General features: G+C 41.6%; 1 protein-coding gene across 5 annotated transcripts in view; it reads left to right on the top strand.

The window, feature by feature from the left end:
• The first annotated feature begins 7,067 nt into the window (after nucleotides 1-7,067).
• Nucleotides 7,068-20,728, top strand: part of LOC143127216 (uncharacterized) — a 57,864-nt gene continuing 44,203 nt past the window's right edge. For 4 of the 5 annotated variants that reach the window (XM_076288560.1, XM_076288556.1, XM_076288555.1 and 1 more), the window contains exons 1-4: nucleotides 7,068-7,149; nucleotides 15,206-15,265; nucleotides 18,135-18,488; nucleotides 18,591-18,743. In XM_076288560.1, the coding sequence (XP_076144675.1) occupies nucleotides 15,208-15,265; nucleotides 18,135-18,488; nucleotides 18,591-18,743 (565 nt within the window). In that variant the 5' untranslated portion in view covers nucleotides 7,068-7,149; nucleotides 15,206-15,207. Of the gene's footprint in view, nucleotides 7,150-15,205; nucleotides 15,266-18,091; nucleotides 18,489-18,590; nucleotides 18,744-20,728 lie in introns of all 5 variants that reach the window. The other variant, XM_076288559.1, reaches the window with a different exon arrangement.

Below are 20,728 nucleotides of genomic sequence, written 5' to 3'. Positions count from 1 at the left end.
AACATCAACTTAGTCGAGGCATAAAGACCCCTGGATATCTTCATTAAGTAATTAAACATTTGAATTAGCTGATTAGCCTAATTAGCTCGCTTGCCACCACTGGCTAGACACTGCAGTCAAAAGGTTAGCGGTTTCGCCGTCACGCCTAGGGTTGCCAACCGTTCCGTAAAATACGGAATCGTCCCGTATTTGCAAGGAAAAAGATGTGTTCCGTATTGAACTGATACGGAACGCATTTTGTTCCGTATTATTGTGAATCAACTCGTGCAAATCCATGACCAGTATTATAAGTTCGACTGAATGAAAAATTCACGATTTGTATGAGATAAAGGGAAACTTTGCTGCTGTCCTTTATCCCTCCCAGTTTGTCTGTCATCACTATCCCAACAGAGAATGCACTTTTCGTTTGAGCCACTGTGAGTCACGTATATTACGCTGATAGCCTAGTAGCATGAGATGACATGTCTTGCTCAGAGTTTTACAGTGCATCTGTGCAAGATAAACAAATAGGCTAGCCTACTTGCTGCAGAGACAGAAAAAAGCCAGAAATAAAATAAGGCTTCACCAAATTCAGAGCTTCTACAGCTGCTTGTGATGTTCAAAATGTATTTTTTTCTATGACGGCATATATCTGCCAGTTCAGTTTTCAGAGTTGTTTGGTTTGAGTAAAATAGGCTACAAACAGTTATTTTTTATCAAGTGTTTTAGCATCGAAATTATTCTTGTTTTGCACCAGATATAAAATGAGTAGGCTAGTAGGTTACATTAATTCAATATGGAGCCCTGGAGGCGTCATTGCAAGATTTTAAAAAAATATATATTATGAGAATGTGCGCTCATTTGACCAAATTGTGCACTTGTTTTACTCAATTATGATCTCATTTTACTAGATTGTGTATAGAATGTAGTATATTATGTACAGTACGCATTTTAGTAAATAATGGCTCACAATTTTGTAAAATGATGCACTATTTAGTACAATAATACATACATAATTTCAATACCCCCCCCCCCCCCCATGGGCTGGTGTTGGGGTTAATTGAATGATTGGGACATGGGCGGCGATAAGTGCTTTTATACAGGCCCACGAAGACGGAGGGGGAGAGAGGATTTGGCTTTCCAACTGGCAACGGAGGGGAACGCGGTCCGAGATGCGGCAGCAAGCCGATCGATGGGTGTCTGCAGGATGAATGCATGCGTATGCCGACAAAAGGAAAGTAACCTACCTATTCCTACTGTTGTGAGTGAGTGGGCCAGTGTCGGGAGTACCGCGATTGTAAAGGCTGTGCATTGTTTTGTCTGTCGTTCCGGAGAGCTGTGGAGTTCGGGACTGTGTCTGGATCAGCGAGGGGAGAGACAGAGAGAAGCGCGCTGTCACCTACTAAAGGGGAGTAATATTTCTCACCTGTGATTAATAAGTGGGCCGCTGTCTAGCCTGTAGCTGTCTGAGTGTTTGTCTTGTCACTTTCCAGCCTGTGAGGAAGAGGATCGGCGCTTTGGAGGAGCGGACGGGAGAGGTTGCATGCAACGCGACTGAAGTTGGGCGTGGAGTGCGAGATGTTCCAGTCAGCGCATGGCTAAGGGAAGTGATCATAATTTGTTCGCTCAGTGAATGGGCTGGCAGATGACTGAGTGGACACTGAGTGTTTTCCCTTCGTTTAACAGTGACTAGGAGAAGACGTGACACAGCCAGAATAGGAAGACACAGCGGGCTCAACTCTGGGAATCACAGAAAGTGGACGGAGTGCCCCGCCCCTTCTCTCAACTCCGGTTCGTGATTGGCCTAGAGGGACTGAGTGCGTTGTGGGATTTATGTGTTTTGGTCGGCGAGGGGAAATCGCCGACCAAGTTGTTCTTTTCTTATGCGGGTTGCGCACGCGCCCATCTAGCTGGGCAGCTGTGTACTGAGCCTCTCTTAGTGGGGTGACATGAGTGGCAAAACAGACAATACCCGTATGAATGGACTGCCGTTGATTAAGAAACTTCCATAGCGAGTGTTTGGTGTGATTAGTAGTGTTCAGTGCTGTGTGAACATATTTGTGTGAAGTGATTCAATGAATTGCGGGCTGCTGTGACAACTTTATCTGCATGTCATTTTCTTATGGGGTGTTAATGCTACTTATTTGTTTCATTTTCATTACCTTTGCTATCTGTGTAATTAATTTCCTGTCATTCGGCTGCCAAAATCGTGAGGTTGTATTGCCTGCCTGCTCCTCCTTAAACCTGGTGTTTGTGTGGCTATCTGTGTATTGGCCACTTCTGTGTGTGGGATTAGCCGGGGTGGGATATATTGGTGACGGGCCTGGCCCGGCTGTGTATCACCTGCTTAGACACTACTGCATTACGCTGGGGGGTGTGGCTGCCAACCCGTTGTTCAATAAAACCTGTAAAATTTAACCTTGTCTGGTGTGGTGTGTCACAGAGAGGACTGAATTTGAGTACTTGCTCGGGTAGCCCGGCACGACATGTTGACCTCTTCGATCATCTTCCCAGTGTCTGTGTTCCTTCTGCTTTCCTTAAATCGAAAGGTGACAGAGCTTTCTCTGTCTATGCTTCCCAGCTCTGGAATAGCCTTCCTGATGTCAAATCATCCTGCTTTAAATCCAACCTAAAGACCTATCTCTTCTCCCTAGCTTTTAACACTCCCTGACCCCTTCACCTCTCCCCGAAATATATACTGTATATTTTTTTCCTTGTCATTTTCTTTTCCCCCCATCAACAGGCGCGTAGCAAGCGTGGGGGATGTGGGTGTTATAACGTACACACTTTTGCTGGAACACGATTCTATCCCCCACACTTTTTGTCAGATTAAAATGAAAGTAAAATATGGAAATAAACGCTCCCGTAAAGAGTTGGAACCGTATCTACACTGTAAAAAGTTTAACGTAAAATTTACAGCAACTTGCTGGCAGCAAATAACCAGCAAGTTGCTGTATTTCACTCTACAGTACACCTACTGTATATGAAATCACAGTACCTATGCCTGATACTGTAAATGCAAACTACAGTAGTACTACCAGTGCTGTAATGTATACAGCATTGAATTGTCTACCGTATTTTTAATCACAGTACTTATGGATCATACTGTAACTAAGTACAGTAGTAATACCAGTGCTGTAATATTATATACAGTCATTTTGGGAAATTCATATCCTGCTTTATCTACAGCCAGGATAAATTTGGCTAGGCCTAGGTATGGTTTAGGCTACACAAACTTGCATAAATAACCATTGACAACTTGTTATCAGTTTGAAAAGCAAGTACATTTATTCACTTTTTTCCGTTTAGAAATTCTCGTGTGCTGCATCCTAACGTTAGACCAACGGTTGCAGTCAGCCTGATCCACCACCAGTAGCAGCTAGCAGAGTGAAGCAGCACCTAGCAGAAATAGAAGAAGAAAAGATAAATAGTGTTAGATAACAATGTTCAACTGAAACTGAAGGCTACTTACAAGTGAAACTTTAGAATAATCATTTATATATATATATACTGTATGTTTTTTGAGTTTACTGTCAAAATGCCAGGCTGAAGAAGGTGTTAGCATAACTCAGTTTCGCAAGGTATATTTAACGTTAGCCAGCTGGGTGAGCTCATTGATGATGTTTGCTTGCAGCAACAGCCATTCGCGCTGTTCGTCCGAACAACGGTTAATGATAGTCAGATGTGACTTAAAGTTAACTTATATCAATATTGCTAAAGTTCGCCTATTAAACTCACAAAACCGTACATGATTACGGGGAGTTAACGTTACATAAGTCAGCTAAACCTCCACGTTAACGTTAACCAGCAGCACATCATCTTCAGCCTAACATTTGTGACAGTAACATACTAGCAGCTAGGCCTAGCACTACTAGTGAATGTTTTATATAAATGATATGAATATAATAAACTGTAACTTACTGAGAACTAAGGTAGGCCTAATATAAATGAGACTGCCATAACGTTAACGTAACATAAAACATTAACGTTAATGCCACCGTCACAGCAACTATGATAGCTAGCCTAACGTTAGCTGCTACTTACTTAGTTGATCCAACAAGCATGGATGAGTTGTAAGTTAGACAGTACAACGTACATAGACTGTACACATGCCCGAATTTAATGTAGTACACTTTCACAATGAAACATTAACGTTACATAAATAAATGGTTGCTTACCATTAAGGTGGAGCTGCGAACTTGTCAGAGTGCTGAACACCGTTGGTCTGACTGACTGAACTGTTGCTCAAAAATGATCTCCCGCCCGACAGTTCAAACGTCGTCGCGCGGTGCACGTTTCAATCACCACGTCAAAATTTCCCAGTAAACCATAAATCCATGACTTTTCAATATCTTTTCAAAATAATGATTTGGATGGAAAATCAACATAATATCAATGTCACCTTGCTATCTGGGAGCTTAACTTTGTATTTATGTGCAAAAAGAAAACAGAAAACCCCAACTGATTTTCCGCCATGTTTTTTCAAAATTTTCAAAAAGCTGACAAGTGAGGGAGGAGTCAGATTTATTACTGTGTTATGATTCGCAGCAAATTTTTATTACTGTAGTTTGACCATTTTTGACCATAATTCATAGCGAAACCACAGCAACATACTGTATTCACAAATACAGTACACATTTTCCCCAAAAACAGCAGTGATGCTGTGAAAATCACGGAATCTTGTTACAGTGTACCACAACGCGCACACAGAGACACATAGGTCTGTTGATTTGATTGAATGGTCATCCAGCCAATCACATCAAGTTAGCCAGTGAAGAACCAGAGCCGCTCTGATCAAATTGTACATCTTTCTGACTGACAGTTTTTGTCACACTGTATAAATGCAGAGTCAAAGTGAATACGGGGGTGCGCGCGCCAATGCACTTGTTTGTGCAGAAAGACCTTTGGCTACTGTTCTCAGAGCATTATGCTTTCTCTGTCTATGATCTGCAGCTTTTCTCAAACTATGGGCCTCCTCAACAATTAACCTAGGTTACTGGTCCATGTAGCCGCGAAATTAAGTTATGCCCGGTGCTTCACACGTCTGATCTGATTTCACTGTCAATGTGTCTCGTAGTGCTAGGCTACATCTACTGGAGATCTTAATGTCTTACGATCGCGTTCCATTTAGAACATCTTATTTTGATCTTACAAACGGAGGCGTCAAGACACATTTGAGTTACATCTGAGAACTAAGATTTCCAGCATGTAGAACTCATATAGAGCGCTCATGCAATGTATGTGTCCCTGCAGCAAGTGAAACTGTAACGTGGGCTAGAAGCAACAATAGTTTAAACAACAACGTGGCTTCCTGTAACTATTAATGGAAAAAGCATAGAAACTGCTAAATCATAATCTATAAGTTGACATTAATTAAGCTGGCTATATGCAACACAATTTATTTATATTCCCTTTGCATATGTTTGGTTAGACTTCAAATTTAGGTATTAGTGATACCTCGAAATTAGGCTGCTGTCTGTTAGGGCAATTTATTGTAGCCTGCTAACCCATATGCACAAAACATAATTTCTGAAATGATTTCTTGATTTATAACATGAGAGATGTCTCCGTGTAGGGTAGTGTCAAATAGTGAAGTGATATAGATCATGTAGGCCTACATGTCACATGAGCCACACATACAGTATGAGGGGCGTTGCTTCTTCTGTCCCGCAAACTGCATTAAAATTGTGTGTTTAGCAATCAGAATTTCAATTTTTTTTCGGGGTAGAAACTGCCGGACACCAATATAGTCCGCACCCCTCTCAGAAAATACTTACAACGTCCCTGTAGGGAGTTATTTATAATTTGGCAAGATTGTTTCCTTTTCCTATCCCACAACCCCCACACTTTTGAAAAGCTTGATACGCCCCTGCCCATCAATATTAGTACAAGGGCCATCTGTTGTTATCTTTGAGATTTTAAGTTATTTTCTTTACTTAGCCTATTAGTATATTATTATTATTATTATTATTATTATTATTATTATTATTTTTTTTTTTTATTATTATTATTATTATTATTAGTAGTAGTAGTATTTGTATTTATTTATTTATTATCATTATTATTATTATTATTACTACTATTATTTGTATTATTATATGTAAAGCACTTTGGTGCAATGCTATTGCTTTTAAATGTGCTATAAAAATAAATTGACTCAACTTAACTACAGCTTAAAAACACTCATAATGATTTTTCTGCCATGTAGTTGATAGCTTTCATGTTACATGTAGGTTCCTGGGGTGCGTTTCCCAAAACCATAGTTGCTAACCTGTTAGCAACTTGGTTGGTTGGCAGTGGGAAGTGTTGCCCACAACTTAGCTTTCTGCTAATGAATGACGTCAATGACACATTTGAAAGGCATTTGAAAGGCTTTTTAGAACAAATGAGTGATTCAAAAAAATACAATACTCAGCGGTTTGTATTTTCCCTGCCCCCTCTTTCGACTGCAACATTCAAATTTCTACACAAAAAATTATATCGCGAGAAAAGTGGATTTTGACGGTTACAGCTAGCCTAGAAATCTAGACGCGCCCCTAGCGGCAGCCAGGGCTAGTCTAACAACTCTCCGTTGGGTTGTGAGCTCCAGAAATCGAAACTCAATCAGGCCAATGAAATCGTGTATCGTTAGGTGGGCTTAACATAATGATTGATGGCAGAGTTGCAACGGCTTGAATTCCCTGCTACTTGAAAACAAATAAGATGGATGTTGCTGTTGGCGAACAGTGTGACACAAGTTTTTATTAAGTTGGCAAACGTTTGAACTAGCCAGCTCCGCTCGTGGGAAACGCATGGGACTCATAGCGCTGCTGCTGTCCTATTGCGTGCAGAGGGAATTTGAAAGACAACTGATTATCCCGACCCTTGGACTGAGCACTGCGAGCGGTGAGTGCCCAGACCCTAAATTTTAATGTGGGTCTGGCTCGTCAGGCTAGGTTACAGCTCCATAGACCTCCATTCATTCTGCACTTATTCGTGAGCGCCCTCACGTGGAAGCAGAATGGGAACTGCAACCAGTTCAGAAACCGAAAGTGTCCCGAGAGTGGCGGCTCTCCCCTTATTAGACATTCTCTGCTGTGGAGTAAGTGAAAGAGGAAGAGACAGAGTGGACAGGAAGGACCTGTTCTGATGGGAGCACTCATTGAAGCGGAAATTTGGCCATATATGCAGGTAAGAAAATATCTTTCTGTGTAAGACACTGCTGAATATTGAAATGACACAGTAGCCTACTTCACCATCGATAATGTGTGAATTACCATGAACACAATCATCTACGATGCACTAAAGACAAGACTCGGTTATAAACTTGGCGAGAACCTCGTTCAGAGCGGTCTCTTCGTGACTAGGCTATTGAAGCCAGCAACATTCACTTCTCTAACATTTAACTTTATACCCTATCTACCAAGATAACATGACCTGTATTTGTATGTGATGAAGGCTAATTCCCTAATTCCTAATACGACATACTAGAATCAAGGCTTGGCACTCTTCGGAATCGATGCGTGCACTCTCACGTCCCGTCTTACCTGCTGATCCAGTAACAGGATATAGATCTTCACCTTTAGCTTCGTGTCTGGTAAAAACGTGTCATTCATGTAAGACTAATCTGCATTAGATTGTAATTGGACTGCATTAGATCTGTTGCCTACCAAGCTAGAATGCGCTTGCTCTGTGCGTAAAGCCAATAAATTATGCGCGTGCTTACTGTGCTACACTCAAAACTTAATTTAGTGTCTCTCCCTCTCAAAAGTTTTGACAGAAGTAGATTTCATGTTTGTGGGTTGATGAAGTGTGGACTAACTTAGTAAGGTGGCCTATGTGATTCTGTGGGTTTGAAATGTTAATTTTTGGAGAGTGGTTGGATCTTGCAGTTTTTTTGACATGTACCTTTTTGGATCAACAATATCCAAGTATCAACTTACAAACATCAACAATAACAACAAACACAATTATCAGGAAAATGCTAGTGTTGATGCCTATTATTTTAAAGCAAACCATCTCCATCGTCTTCATCATCAATCCCCTCCAGATTTCCCTGTCTGACATTTCCACAAACATTCTAGACAATGCTAAAATGATTTTGGATGTATTTGTGTGCATATGACTTGTTGCTTTGATTTGAAACTATAGGCTTCATGTTCTTGCTCAAAGCAAGAACATCTCTGTGGACAAGTTGAGTGCACTGTCTCTGGGGGGTATTCCAAGTACGTGGTTTAGTGAAAAACCTGGGTAAATTAACTCAGAGTAAGTGGTAAACCTCCTAATATAAGAGCTGTATGGCTTCATTTTCCTAACAAAACAATGCCATAGGGCTCTTGTTGTAGGAGGTTTACCACTTACTTTTAGTTATCTTATCCAGGTTTGCCACTAAACCACGTACTTGGAATACCCCCCTGGTCTAATGCTTGATGTTGGTCCTTCCACTACCCAACACATAAAGGCATAAAGGCAAACACTTTGTGGACATGGCATTCAGCGTCATCAGTGTTCAATTCACATGTTTTGGTACATGTTGTCACCCTATTTTTTTAGTTAGAAGACACCCATAGGTAAGATAATAGGGTGGTTGTCAAGCTGAATTATTTTGTTGTGACTTGTACAGGCAATTTCAGGCAAATTTTTTGGTTTTCTGCTCAACACGACATGCCAACAATAAAGAATATCTCCATAACCACAAGGACCATATACATAAAATGGTATCATGGGCTGTCTGCAGAAGTGTCAGAATGAACATTTATTGTACAGTGTAAGAGACAACAGAAGTAGAACATGAAAACTCCGCCTAAAGAGAACCGGTTTTCAAAATGAATATCAGCTTGGAAACATAACATAGTATCCCAAAATCTCTATCAATCAGTACCCAGATAGCAGAGGGGCGTTGAATCCACGTTTGTTTGAAGCGGCGGAGGTTGATTCAACGTGGATTCAACGCCCCTGTGCTATCAGGGTACCCCTATCTATGGGAATGAGTCAAGCCAAGTTTAAAGCTTGTAGGGAGAGACAAGTTATAATACTTTAATGTCAAGGGGGAAATGTAGAACTGTGGATGGTGGTCTACGGTGCTATTTGACATGATTAATGTACCAGGTTGTAACACAAATTATATTTAATTGACATATCACTATAGTTATTAATTCCATCCTAACATAACTGCTCTCTTGCTTATTTAGGTTTAGGGGTTAGTAACTAGTTAGTAGTAATAACTATATAATAGTCGTATGGCAAAGGTATGTTTTTCCCTATCCAAGCAGTGAAACTCAGGTCGGCAGCCAATAGAAGGCACACCAGGGACCATGCATGCATGCATCCAAGGGCATAATATAAATCTAATGTACTGTACAAAACAGGAAAAACAATATCATGCCAAATAATCTGAAACAATAAAAGTATAAGTATAAGTATATATACTCTTTTGATCCCGTGAGGGAAATTTGGTCTCTGCATTTATCCCAATCCGTGAATTAGTGAAACACACTCAGCACACAGTGAACACAGTGAGGTGAAGCACACACTAATCCCGGCGCAGTGAACAGCGGCGCTCGGGGAGCAGTGAGGGGTTAGGTGCCTTGCTCAAGGGAACTTCAGCCGTGCCTACTGGTCAGGGTTCAAGTCAGAAGCGCTAATCAGTAGGCCACGGGTGCCCCTTATAGTTGCATATAATGTGGCAAAACTCAATAATAATGATGTGAGTACCTGAGTATTCTTGCACCAAGCTGCACAGGCACACCCACATACCCGAGAAGAAATAATAAAGGTCCGCACACTGATTGAAGCTCCCAAACGTGGATTTATTTGCACACCCACATAGCCCACTGCAAAATATTCCACTTTGTACAACACTGCCTAGTACTGCACTGACTTCCACTTTTCTTGCATCCACATATCGTCAGCTCCAAGCACCTGGCCTGTACAGGTTCTTTGGTTAAAAGCTGGGGGACAAGCATTTCATCCTTCATGTGCCAACCACAGCTGGTTGGTGAGGGCAACTGTGGATGGGTCACTAGTGACTGTTTCCAAAGTTTGATAGTGAGCCCTAATGAGGTGCAGACAAACTGTTCTGCTGAGGATAGAATAGCTGGACTTGGTACTTCATCCTCAACCAAAGGGTATGAGAGGCTCATCATTCAGTGCAGAGATGTACTCTTGCTTCTTGTGTTTGCACACCTGCTGAGCCCATACATTTGGATGAAAGCAGGAACTGCCAAGAAACCACGTGCTACATCTTAGGGAAGCCGAAACAATAAAGGGGGACAGAGGCGTGCAATTTGTAATGCAAAGACGGATTTATTTCACAATCAAGGTTGTTCGGTCAAAGTAACGAGAGCTAAGTCAGCAGGTATAGAGTCAGTAATCAGTCGTGTCAGGGGTGTTGGGATGTGTGGAATGTGCTGTGTGCATGTTGCATGTTCCAATATGCCCGGCTACACCTGCGCGCCGGAGTAGCCGAACAGCTGTTGAGTGGTTGCCCTGCCCACGGGCACACCTGATCCTAAATCTAGGGGAGCAGACAGAAATGACAGAAAAGGCCTGATAGCCGTCACACCACGCTACATTAAAGTGCATGACATTAAAATGTCAAATGAGATTGTGGATGGTCTGTTGCCATTTCATGCCATCACTGGATGTGACACCACCAGTCATTTCACTGGAATAGGAAAAAGTATATATATATATTAAGTATATATACTTTTTTGATCCCGTGAGGGAAATTGGGTCTCTGCATTTAACCCAATCAGTGAATTAGTGAAACACAAACAGCACACAGTGAACACACAGAGAGGTGCAGCACACACTAATCCCGGCCCAGTGAGCTGCCTGCTTCAACGGCGGCGCTCGGGGAGCAGTGAGGGGTTAGGTGCCTTGCTCAACGGCACTTCAGCCGCAGCCCACTGGTCGGGGCTCGAACCGGCAACCCTCCGGTTACAAGTCCAGAGTGCTAACCAGTGGGCCACGGCTGCCCCAAAAAAGGATGGCGTGGAAAGTGTTCCCGCAGTGCCCTCATCTTCTCCACAACTTTGGTGAGGATGAAGTACCAAGTCCAGCTATTCTATCCTCAGAAAAACAGTTTGTCTGCAAACTGTATGATCCAAAAACGACCAGCACTTCAATTCATGATGTTCGCTGTGCCCTGTTTTGTATTGGGAAGGTATTCATTATCAAAAAAACAGTAAACTCTTCTTTTGTGTCCCTGACCAGGACTCAGACTGAGCACATGGACATGGTCCCTGTTGTGCCTTCTTGCTGCCTACCTGAGTGTCACTGCTTGGATGGGGAAAAAAATATGTGACAATGACTCAATATTACATCTAAATTAGTCCAAAATATTTAGCTCTGATCACTCAAGAGACACTGACAATCTTGTCAAGAACAAACATAAAAGGTTGTTGTCCATTTTGATGAAGACAATATACACCATAGAACCAATATTGTTGGGGGGTTAATCATTTTGGCGATGTCAAGTTTTTTCACTTTTGATATATGTTCAGCCCATCTGTAAAATATCTTAATAAAACCTAGTGGAAATTTCACCTCTATCATTTCTGTGAAAAATATGATTTAAGTATAGTATAAGTGAACAGCGGCGCTCAGGGAGCAATGATGGGTTAGGTGCCTTGCTCAAGGGCACTTCAGCCGTGGATGTGGACATGGGAGAGCAGTGCTCAACCACTTCCCCCGCCCACTTTTTTTCCTACTGGGTCAGGGATTGAACCGGCAACCCTCCGGTATACAAGCCCGAAGCCCTAGCCAGTAGGGCACTGCTGCCCCATATTTCATAGAGGGAGCTACACAGTTTGACATGAACTGTACTGTATAAAGGTTGAATAATTTTAGTGCAATAGAGGCCTACCCTTAAAAAAGCCCACCAACAAGGCTATGTTGATCTCTTGTAAATCAAAAAAAGGACTAAACTGAGATGACTACAATATAAAGAGTGGCCTTTATCAGGGGCATAGCCAGAGATTATAATTAAGGTTTGCCTGTGAGATTTTAGGTGGCCTCAACCGAGTGAAAGTGAGGGGCGCAGAGACATGACAGTTGGGATGCAAATTACATGGATATAAAACACTCTTACTGTATAGCCTATCTGCAGGCTATAGCCTATTGTGCTTTAAAAATTAACGTGATCATGTAGGCCTATTGAGAATTAAAAACGTGAAAATATGATGGGCTAAGCTACTCGTAGGAATAATTCACTTTCAAAGGCTGCAGTGCACTGTGATTCATTTTCAAACTTAAATGAAAAACCAAGTAGAAAATGTTTTAAGACATAGGCTAAGCTATTTTAAGGCAGAATAAGAACTCAGAGTTCAGTGCCTACGTGAACTGCTTTGTGTAGGCTATTGATTAGCAAAGATTGTGTAACCGATTGGCCGAAATTTAGGCTAATGTATGGGAAAACATCGTTTGGACAGACATAACCTCGATCAGTGAGGGACAGGAGTAACCAGCACTTACTTTCACTCTTAATTTGCTGAGCAAACAGTCAGATCAGACTCCAAAGGCGAATCCATAATGCGCGCTAACTGCGTTTTGACGGGTGCAATGTGAGGCTACTGTGCCTTGGATTTAAACATGGAAACAATTTCATCATGGTCCAGACTTTCTGCCAGCTAGGCTATTTACATTATTAACGAGAAATAAATATGCATGTCTCCATTAGGGGTGTAACGGTACACAGAAGTCACGGTTCGGTTCATACCTCGGTTCGGACATCACGGTTCGGTACGAGTTCGGTACAATGGAGGGAAAAGCAAAACAAAAATGCAGAAAGCATTTTTTTTATTGTGCATGTCTCAGGCTGTACCTTAGTGTCATACAGTCTCTTCCCTGAGCTATCTGCAACAGCCTGAAGTGTGTAAGATGTAGGCTAAACAGTACAATAAGTACCCAGACTCCATCTGTAACTTGTAAACAAAATAAGACAATCAGCTATAAAACTGAAAATAGGCCTACAGCATCTCTTATTTCTGAAAGTGCAAATTACATAGAAAAATGATTTTTAAAAATCCACTTAAGCAAGACCTTCAACATCTGTGTTTAGTTGTATATGGAAGGGTCTACAATTTGCCTCAATATTTTTTATTGTGTGTAAAGTAATAATCTAGCCTACTAACTGTGAAAATATCACACTATTTTGCCTTTTTTTTTAAAAACGAAATTGCTCCTTTACAGACTACAACTAGAAGTCACGTGACTTTGCCCTTTGACGTTAACTCACCGTACTAGCATGGTTTGTTTATTAGCCTGGTTAGCGTTGTCACTTTATTTTACTGTCTATGCACTTAACACTACCAGCTCCTCATGTGAGAAGTTACAAGTTACCCCAACATAAAGGTAATTACCACGCGATTTACATAGCTTTCTGTCATTACGAAAATCATTTAATTTAAGCCATAGGTTTTGGCCCTATTTGTATGTGTATCCAAAGGCTGCTGAAGCGCAGGGGAAGTTTTTTTCCCCTCGTTTCAGTGATTGGTAGCCTACATCATCTGGGTGATGGCTTCGAATATGTGTAGCATTTTTTCCACTCACATACCCAATAACTGCTGAACAACGCTGACACACAGTTTCATCTTATCCACCACTCTTTCGCCTGTACTAACGTTACTGTAACTGAAGTTCTCAAACTTGCGATCTTAAATAGACTAGCGGATCCTCTAACTCTTGTGGGTCTAACCTTAGTGCTGCTAATGACTGACGGACTCGACTGACGACCTGACAAAAAAAAAACATAGGCGTCAATCAGAGCTTCAGAGCTAAGGCGAGGCTACAGATAAGCGTTAGGTGTCGCTAAAGAACTCCCGTAACTCTCGCTACTTAACAGTAATTGCGCATGACATTAATTAATCCGCACACGAGTTTTATGTATTTTTATACCGTGTATTCTCCGTGTAAATTCATGCACCGAACCGTGACGCCCGTACCGTTTCGGTTCAATACGAATACATGAACCGTTACACCCCTAGTCTCCATGTAGGATAGTCTCAACACTTTAAACCCAAACTAGTTGCCATTACTAAAAAAATGGGTGGAAACCGATTGCCTTAAACCATTCTAGTTTTTACAAAACATAAAACTAAACAGGTTTAGTTGTGACAACAAATAACCTTAGATGCTGTAGACAAATTAAGCTTACATTAGTAGGCTAGTCTTTACTCAAATTCTTTAGTTCACTTAAATTATTGTTTCAGAAGTTGCAGTTGTATAAAACAAATGTTAAAAAGCTCATTAAAATATGAACTAATCTAAGTTCTGTAGATGTTGTTGTTTTATTTTAAGATTAGGCTACTGTATTAAATTAATTGTATTACAAGTTGAAGAGAAGGAATTCATCACAATAATGCCTTTTATTATTCAATTAAATTAAATAAATAAAAAAACTTTATTTATCCCCGTGCGGCAATTTTCTCTATGCAGGCATAGTGACATAGCCTATAAGACATAACACAACATATAAGACAGGACAAAAGAAAGAACAGGACAAACAAAGAAAGAACAGGACAGACAGGAGTGTAAGGGGGGGTTAGTCCAAGGAGATGGAGGAGGGGGCTGGGAGCATATTCAAGTTCAAAAGGCGAATAGCCTCAAAAGTAAAGGTGGCCTTCCTCCTGTTAGTCCTAGCCAGAGGACAGTGCAGACGCCTGCCAGACAGTGTTGCCAGATTGGGTTGAGTGATTTCCGCCCAATCACGCTCAAAAACCCGCCCTCATCAGCAAAAAAACGCCCCAACAACGATTTTGTCATAGAGATCCAAAAACTGTCTACAGACAGAAACACCAATTTCAATGATAAAGTCTGAATTAAACTAAGTACCACCAAGACAAGTATATTTACACAAAAACATTCGTGATATTGTTATAATCTGCCATACACGCCCATTGGAATGCTAAGGTAGCTACCATGAGCTAAAGTTAACTGTGAAAGACTACTAGCATGCTAACAACGAAGCTAACTTTAACTTACAAACTGAGAAACTAAGGTAATCACATAAACAAACATTTAGCTAACTATCTGTCAAACTGAACATAATTTTGGGTTATTTCATCAGAATTTCCATTTTTCACCAAGTTCATCAGAAAGTTCACCCACCATTTAATGTAGCCTATTTGTCACAGTAAAAACTGGGGGGAAACTGTCAAATGTTGCACACTACTCATTTTTAAGCACTGGTAGTACACTGTAGGCTTTTTAGAGTATGAACTAACTGTATCATTCTCTTATGAAGCTATGCTGGTGACCTTGGCATTCCTGACTGTATTTGTTGCTACGGGGATGGCTGACAAAGGTAAGTGTTATGAAGTGCTTAATTTAAACAAAACATTATATACAGTAGCCTACCGTATAAACAGCTTGAACAAGAAAACGACATTTCAAAATAACCTGAAATTATATATGTACCAAACTGTGCCAGTGAGCATGTGAGTGTTTGTGTCTGTCTGTTTGTACCTGTGTGTACTGTATGAGCAGGAGGCACCTATGTATGTGAGAGAGAGAGTGTGCACGTTGCTCGATGGTGTTTTATGCCCCCAACGTCCTTTTCCAGGCGGCGCTGCCACCGCTGACTTAAAGGCACCTAATCCTAAACCTAACCTTAACCCATGCCTAACCCTAGTGCCTTTCAGGCAGCGCTGCCTTGAAGACAACTGGTATACCCTTTGATTACATGACATGTCCACAAGTGGTGATAACTGGGGTTCAAGTCGCTTTTGAAATATGTCAGTTACAGTGCCACCTATGGATGGAATTTCATGAAATTTGTTGTGCATCTAAAGACGATTGTAGCAATGTAGCATCATTTTTAAACTCGCAACCTTCACATCACATGATAGTAGCTGAGGTTTGTCTTGGCTGCTGAATTCTCAATGGTATGTCTTCCATTTGCTTGAATGAGTCAGAATAAACTTTAGGAGACAAAATGAAGCCAAGTGTAAGCATGCCAAATTTCTACATGAAATCATAGCTTAAAAGCTCTTTTTTTTAAATTACGAAACTAGACACTCTAACACACCTTATATGTGATTTTGGGAACTCTGTGATGAATGGAAATGAAATATATGACTGTCGAAAACTCATGAAAACGCACAATCTGGACATTTTATCTGGACATTTAATCTTAAAACTCTGCTTTTGATGGTTGCCGCTTTGGGTTGAATCAGTAACACATGCACGTCAGGTCAAAACCAGGCCATTTTCGTGGGTTTATCACTAGGTTGCAGTCTCGCCAGGTCTCGCTAGGTCACTTCCCGGAAACTTTACAGGCAACGCTTCATATTTCATCAAAGACGCTACATCTCCATTTCTAGAAATAAAACAGGGATTTTGATGAAAACTAGCCACTGTTTAGCTTGGGATTTCTTAGGAACAGAGGCATGTAGAAATAAACGGTTTGTACCCACTGAGAGCTTAAAGGAATTATCCGGAGTAAAATGCACTTTAGATCAATTTACGGATGATTGGGAGTTCATACGTTGAGTTGACATCAAATTCATGTCATTCGGATGTGTTTTGAGAAAGTTCGATTTTACTGTTTTTAGTCAAAACTCGTTAGCCTTGAAGTGACCCGGGCATGTCATTTCGCCGCTACAAAACGCTATTTTCATACCTCTTCTACAGTTCCAAACAACATTACACTTACGTGGTAGTGAGTAAAGGGTCCCTAAAGCCAAACCGAAGTATCCCGAGGTCTTTATGTGGTCGGATAGAGTCCAGAATGAATTTCATCAAGCCAGTACCTTTCTGGAAATGTTGCTGCTGCAGCTTCTATATAGGGGAAAGTCCGTAGGAGTCGATTGCTGAGTGTGGAGTAACACGCTCTGGAAATTCACAATTTCGTCGCGTTTTTAAAAAAAATCGACTCAGCAATCGACTCCTACGGACTTTCCCCTAAAGATGGAAGCTGCAGCAGCAACATTTCCGGATCTAAAGTGCATTTTACTCAAGATAATTCCTTTAAAGTCTCACCTTTCAAACAAGCCATAGTATGTGTCCATAGCTATAACATAGAATACGCTGTGGCTCTACAAAAATCGTCAACAATGATCAAGATTGCTGGCACTCTGGGCCAAAGCTTCCGAAAACAGCGCGGCATTCAATGAGTTAAGATACGGAAATTAATGAGTTGTAGAAACCCTATGGACAGATTGTAACAAAACTCTGATATCTCTAATCGATGTAGCAAGATATTGGTTATTGAAGCGCCCAGTTTTTGCAATATCATTCAGTAGGTGGCACTACGCCACAAATGAGATATGATGGGCTGGGTTGATATGCCTCCTTGAGACTAACATACCACAAACAATGTGTCATTTTTGGCTGAAGTTATTCTGCAAAATTGCTTTTGGTAAACCCAGCTTTCGGGAGGTAGCCTGATTTAAAACCAGACTCTGGGGACTCACGATTGGGAAACTTTTCTAACACTAGTATGGTGATGGGTGTAGAGTTTGCGTTCATTTTGAAATCATCAGTCCAGCTTAGTCAATCACATTGATCAGGGATTCTGATAAACAGCATCAGCAGTCAGGAAACAATGCATAGGCCTACTTTTGCTGTAAATAAATGAACACATTCTTCCGCCTACAATTTTTGACGTTACCACAGGCCGTTTTGAAATTATAGTGTTATCCCCTCTCGTCGCTGATTGGCCTGACCTTCCTGGGGTCTGACTGAAACGTTAGTGAATTGTGGTGTTCCAGACCTGAAAGGGGGTCAAGGTGGCGTGGCCAGGTGATTCGGGAGGGCCGGCAAAGGAGAAGTGGCTGTTTGAGAAAAAAAACTTTTTTTCTTCATCAGCCAATGGGGCTACAAGCACACCAACTTTCATGTACTCTTGTGTCTCAAGAATCATCGACTGAATATTGCTAGAAAAAAATGTAACAGTCCTTTTGACATGACCACACCAGTGCCAGTCACAATAATGCAGTAAAGAAAATAAAGAAAATAATAGAAAAGGTGTGAATATAATTAAGTCACTTGATGGAATACATTGAGCAACATTCTAAGCACAAACTTTAGCCTGCCACACGATTCACAAGATACTTTACTTATTGACTGACTTTACACTTTGCCCATTTTATTAATGACTCAAATAAACATGATCACTGTTAATGTTTAGGTGACTGCTAATGGAGGCATCTGTCCCTGTTCACTACGTTCAGGTCCTGACATGTTTAATTTGACTGTTCCTGAGGGTCCAGTCTCAGCTCCTTTGGGATCCTCTGTCACCCTGCCCTGTGCAGTCTCTCCTACATTCAGTGTGGTGCCACACAAGATGAGTTGGCACCCATCCAATCTGGATGAAAACCCAGTCCTGCTGTATGAGAACGAGAAGATCCAGCAGGACCCAGCTGGTACAGGGTACAGGGGCAGGGTGTCTCTGGTAGGAAGCCTGGAGCAGGGAAACGTGTCCATCAAGCTGGAGAACATTACACTGGCAGACAGAGGACTGTACGTGTGTTTTGTACATAGTGAAGTATGGTTTGAAGAAGCCAATGTGGCTTTAAATGTGGAAGGTAAAGCACTGGACAAAAGTACAAAACACAACTCCAATATTTCTTCAAATTTTGAAAAGCAAAAATGTGTATCATTGGTTTGATTTTCTGTTTTTCTTTAAGTCATGGGCACTCTTCCGCTCCTGTCTGTATCCAAAGGAGATGAAAAACAGGTGAACGTTACCTGCACATCAGATAGATGGTCTCCACAGCCTGCACTCACCTGGACCAGTGGAGGAGAGAATATCAATGCTGCCAACACAGTCTACACAACAGGTAGCAACATATGAACACATTACTGCCCAGTGATTTATAATAAAACTGTATAAAATGGTTCATATAAAATCCCATGGTTCTGTCCAAACTGGAGCATTGCAATATACTACTATTTTAATTCCATGATCCAGCTCTACGTCCCATCTTACCCATTTGTAGTCCTCTGATGAGCATCTGCTATATCAGCTTAACGTCAACACAACACTTCTCTTCTTTGATTCCTTGGTGGAATGATTTACCTAAAGCGCTTAGTTGTACTGAGGTCCTTTGGAATTTCAAAGTGTCTAAAAGAACACACACACAGGAACACCCCCTCTCACTATTACCCCCCCCCCCCCCACCACGCACACACACACACCAACACCCCCCACCCCCACAGGCACAAGCACAGACACACACACGCGCACATGCACACACACACACACACACACACACACACACGCACATGCACACACACACAAACACACACACACACACACACAAACACACATACAGTTACGCACAAAATCACACATGCATGAACACACACAATATACATGCAGGCATACGCACGCACATATGCACATGCACACACACAAGCACACACACACACACGCACACACACACACACACACACAGGCATGCACACAAGCATACTGTAAAGACAGCTCCTATAAACCTTACAAGAGCCGTCCTTACCGCACCCGGAACTTCACGCGCCCCTTACTCAACCTAAATAGCTAAGTATCTGTCTAGGGATGACTAAACTAAGGTGTAGTGTATTGACGTGAAAAATGGCATATGTATGAGTCTAGTGGTGTATGCAGCCAGGGAGAAAACAGCGTGAGGCTTACCTGTCGGGGCCGGCCCTGTCTTAGCCCGATGGGGGCCAGCACAAACAGTGTAGGTTAGTTCACGGAAGCTGTGAAAACAGCCTCAGCTGGATGATGGTTGGTATGTAGGTTTAAACTACGCGCTTCAGCGACGGAGCCCCACAAGCGTCCTCTCGCGTCGGTCGACGTTAGTGTTGTGTCAGAGAGCGAGCAAGCCCCCATGCATCTGCTTATCTTCTCTCACAGCAAACACAGGTGCATGCCAATACACTGCCCCCTGGCACATGGGATGTGGAAGTGTTTTGTGTCGTGTCTACTCTAAAGCGCTAGACTATTTCCTAACACATACACACGCACACACACACACACATAAACACAAACACCACACGCACACAGACACATAAAACACACACACAAACATGCAGGCAAGCAGACACATGCAAACACACACACACACATACACACACACATACATACACACACACACACACACACACACCAGGCTTGTGCAAAATTCCGAATTTTAGAATGGATCTCCATTCAATTCACGAATTGGAATTTGAGTTGAATTGGCTCCGCCCCACAGGAAGTTGAATTTGAATTTGAATTGGAATGAAATTGGAATTAAATTCATGGAAATTCAAAGCAATTCCACAGTCACACAACAGGAACAATGTGTTGAATCTCACATGCATTCAGTTTTGGGAACGTTACTTTGCACTGTAAAATCAAATAGCTATTCTTACTTAAAGGACAATTCCGGCGCAAAATGAACCTAGGGGTTAATAACACATGTGTACCGAGTTCGACCGTTCGCTGGGATGTATTTTCATGCTAGTCGAATGTGACCAGTTTTATTGCAAACTGCTTATTAGCGTTTAACGCTAGCCTTCGGGGCACATGTACAGTAGAAAGAAATCGCTATTTCTATACCACTAACAAGGCTCAAAATAGCACCACACTTACACAGTAGCATAATGAGGGTCTCTACATGTAAACCGAAGCATTGAGAACTTTGTAAGTTGACAGGCAGTTTATTAAAAAGAAACACATTACCGTTCACGTCTGGTTCACATACAGGCAGGCGCCTTGGTTAAACAGCACTCTGGGAAGTGAATCTCGGGTGAAACTTTGTTGCAGAAGGACTGTGCAAAAGAGAAGCACTGAACGCAA

This window comes from Alosa pseudoharengus, unplaced genomic scaffold (genome assembly GCF_046254945.1).
Source record: "Alosa pseudoharengus isolate Yale_2024_CS ecotype anadromous, Long Island Sound unplaced genomic scaffold, YU_APseudo_1.1 YU_APseudo_1.1_scf_17, whole genome shotgun sequence".
Lineage (NCBI taxonomy): Eukaryota > Metazoa > Chordata > Actinopteri > Clupeiformes > Clupeidae > Alosa > Alosa pseudoharengus.
The sequence above is the reverse complement of the archived record's forward strand: the minus strand, read 5'-3'. Positions and strand labels throughout refer to the sequence as shown.